The following is a 3,794-nucleotide window of genomic DNA, read 5'->3' on the forward strand; positions in this document are numbered from 1 at the left end:
TTTGGATTACAACAACAACAAAACTTGATGCTACCAGCAACCATCAAACATTCACATTAACTCCTAGGTACTTAAACGATTCAACTGATTTTGAGTACAAGAACAACAACGACGACAATGACAACAACAGTAGTAGTAGCAACGATCGTAACAACAACAATTACAACTACAACAAATATTTGGATAACAGCAACAACAATTTAGATACTCAGCACAAGGCCAATCAACATCATCAACAATTCGCAACATTAAAAACATCAACAGCCAATACACCAACTACAACAACAAAATTATTACCATCACCCTTGACAACAACAACAACAACAACAGCAGCAAACTTCCAAACAACAACAACAACATCAACTGATTATGACAACAACGACCCATGCTATGATTCCAATACAGGCGAGGCACAAAGGTATGTTTGTAAAACCTATCCGCTTGCAAAATTCATTGAGGGGCGATTGATAAACCAATTGATTGATTGATTGATTGATTGATATATATATATAATTCTATATGACCCATTTTTGGAGGGAATCGGAAATGTGAAAAAGATGGGAACAAATTTTAATTCACCCCTTATTTGTATGTGTATCTGGAATTGTGTGTGTGATTGTTTGTATATGTGTGATTGTTTTTGTATGTGTAATTGTGTGTGTGTGTGTATGTATGTGTTTTAGTTTGTGTGTGTTTCTAAGGTGCCAGCCTGCATTCGAAGACGCGACCTTCGGAAGAACTTTCAGGGCATCCAGTCAATGCGGCCAGGCTCCGTCTATGAACTGTGTGGATGTTGCAACTCTTTCCAGGGGTGAAAATGATGACGACGATGATGAGGAGGATGAAGACAAGGAGGAGAAAGATAATGATGAAAAGAGAGAGAAGGATATTGGCGAGTTTGCTTTTTAAATTTTCATTTTCAACAAAAGAATTTTCGTGAATCACCGTCACTTTTATTCTCGTCTCCAGATAATCATCATTGTCCTTACAACATCATCATCATCATTCTAACATCATTATCATCATCATTCTAACATCATCTTCATCACAATCTCATCACAGCAACATCATCACCATCACGGCCATCATCATCATCAGTAATTTACTAATTTGTCTATATTGACGTTCGGCGATGCAAAGAATGAAAGCTCTTTTTTTCGTATTTCCGCGAAAAATTTTTCTCCTCATTGTCAAAGCAAAATGACCGTGTGGACAGTTGGGATGTCAGCAGTAATTGAAGTGATTGGATTTGCATAGAAGATGTTTTGTAGTCGTGACGTGAAACATCTTTTGTGTGTGTGTCGTGTATGCGTGCATGTGTGTGTATGTATGCATGCATGCATGTTTGTGTGTGTATGCGTGCATGTGTGTGTATGTATGCATGCATGCATGCATGTTTGTGTATGTATGTATGCATGCATGTTTGTGTGTGTATGCGTGCATGCGTGCATGTATGCGTGCATGTTTGCCTGCACACGTGTTTATTTCTGTATATACGTGATCATATTTGCGTCTATAATATTTTTGTATGTGTGTATTGTTGTATAAAAATAGGCAAGTGTGAATGGTTTTGATATATCTGTAAAAGGTTTTTGTCTGTAGAGAATTCTTTTTAGACATTTTTATGTGGAGTTATACAAAAAGAGCAATCTTGAATTGCGAAACAAACATTTTACTGTATTATGTATGCATGTGTGTGTGTGTGTGTGTGTGTGTGTGTGTGTGTGTGTGTGTGTGTGTGTATTCATGCACGTGTATGTGTTTAACCCACATCTCTTTCACATTTCAGCGCCGACCAAACAGCAGCGCCAGCATCACCGCTTCAACTTCACAAACCTCAATTGGGCCAAATTTCGAAGCGACGCTGCGAACAAAAAACTTTGTTTCATATGTGACAAAAATCAAATTAACAGAACGCACCCTGTGACGTATTTAAATGACGTGGAAAGTTCTTCCGGGCCAACGTGTTGGGTCTCGAAACTTCGAGATCGAAAGGTCAACCTCACCCTCAGTTTAGATAAGAGGTACGAGTTCACTTACGTCACTGTGGAATTTTGTAGAGGTAGTCAGATTCCAGATCCGCTGATCGTTTGGAAGAGTTTTGATTTCGGAAGAACGTGGGATGTGTTGAAATATTTTTCAAAAGATTGCTCTGCATTTCAATCTGGAGGTTTGTTTGAAAAGTTCATCAGCCAATCTGACAAGAAATCCATCGGCAAACCTGAAAAATGGAACAGAAAACAAAGCTCAGACAACTTTAACACGAATCGGCAAAAAACTCTTCAAGAGAAAAACGCTCGAAAGGTTGGGTACTACAAGCCAGTCTGCAAGAACATACCCTTCTATAGCAGCGTGCCACTGAAAATCTCCTTCACGAACAAGGATGCGATGATGACGAGAAAGATGAGAGAGATGATGATGACGATGACGAAGAAGGAGCTGGAAGATCCGGACTACAATGGGGGTCTCAATCGATGGATGACAATGTCAGATGTCCGTCTGTCCCTCTTCCATGTAAGTACTCCAATGCAACTTTTTATTTTTTAGAAATTCTGTTTAATAATTATAAATGTGAAGGAACATTTACACATGCAAACAACATTTTATACTAGCACACACACGTGCACAAACACTCACACACACGCGCGCACGCATATACACGCACACAAACAAACAAAACTATGCCAGTCTGACCTGGGGAAACTGAACGAAACCCACTTCTTCGCGATTTCAAACGTGGTTCTTGGGGCTCGGTGCAAGTGTAACGGCCACGCTTCGGAATGCGCCCCTAAAGAGGAAATCCTTAATCAAGAAGGGGGTGGTCTAGTTAGAGATCACCAAACTTTTAGCGAAAATTCTAAGAAGAGATTAAGATGTAAATGCCGGTAAGAATTGAAATAACGATCATTTTGATTTTGTTATGTTTGTTATAATGGAGTAAGTGAATTGTTTTATGTCAAATTCTCATTAATTTCACTGAATTCCACTTTTATTTCTTTCCCTAACTTCCATAATTTACATTAAAACAGGCACAACACGAGGGGTCCAGACTGCAATGAATGTAAATCCCTTTACAACGATCGGCCATGGGCTAGGGGTACAACTAAAAACCCCAACGAATGCCTAGGTTGGTGGGCAGTTATTATTATTATTATTATTATTATTATCATTGCTATTATTATTATTATTACTGCTATTTCTAGCTTGCAATTGCAACCAACACACGAACCATTGTCGTTTTAATGCAAAATTGTTCAAGTTGTCAAAAAATCAGTCTGGAGGTGTGTGTGTAAGATGCAGGCATAACACTATTGGAAGGTTGGTTGATTGGTTGGTTGATTAGTTGGTTGGTTGGTGAGTTGAATGGTTAGTCGACTGGTTGATTGGTTGATTGATTGGCGAGTTGAATAGTTAGTTGACTGATATATATATATATATATATATATATATATATATATATATATATATATATACATATACATGTGTATGTTACTGCTATTTCGGTTGGTTGGTCGATTTATTGTTTAAGTGAGTGAGTGAGTGATTGATCTGTCAAATTTATAATTGATTTCATTGTTGATAAGTAGTAATAACACTAATAATAATGATAATTATTATTACAATTCTATTAATTATTATCCATAATAATTTAAAGATATTGCCATATCTGCTCCGACGGATACTACAGAAATCCAGACGAACCACTCGACAGTGCCAGAGCTTGCATACGTAAGTTGCAACCAACTTCACTGCCATAATGTAATAAAATAATAATAATAATAATAATATTAATA

At 37.4% G+C, this 3,794-nt stretch overlaps 1 protein-coding gene across 1 annotated transcript in view; it reads left to right on the forward strand.

The window, feature by feature from the left end:
* Positions 1-672: 672 nt before the first annotated feature.
* The window catches only part of HELRODRAFT_80450 (hypothetical protein), a gene marked incomplete at both ends in the record, with an annotated part of 3,551 nt that continues 429 nt past the window's right edge, over positions 673-3,794 (forward strand). The window contains 7 exons of the mRNA XM_009020178.1: positions 673-792; positions 1,560-1,567; positions 1,860-2,309; positions 2,613-2,885; positions 3,030-3,127; positions 3,204-3,318; positions 3,656-3,729. Coding sequence (XP_009018426.1) covers positions 673-792; positions 1,560-1,567; positions 1,860-2,309; positions 2,613-2,885; positions 3,030-3,127; positions 3,204-3,318; positions 3,656-3,729 — 1,138 coding nt within the window. The remainder of the gene's footprint in view (positions 793-1,559; positions 1,568-1,859; positions 2,310-2,612; positions 2,886-3,029; positions 3,128-3,203; positions 3,319-3,655; positions 3,730-3,794) is intronic.

The sequence above is a fragment of the Helobdella robusta genome (assembly GCF_000326865.2).
Source record: "Helobdella robusta unplaced genomic scaffold HELROscaffold_27, whole genome shotgun sequence".
Classification (NCBI taxonomy): Eukaryota; Metazoa; Annelida; class Clitellata; order Rhynchobdellida; family Glossiphoniidae; genus Helobdella; species Helobdella robusta.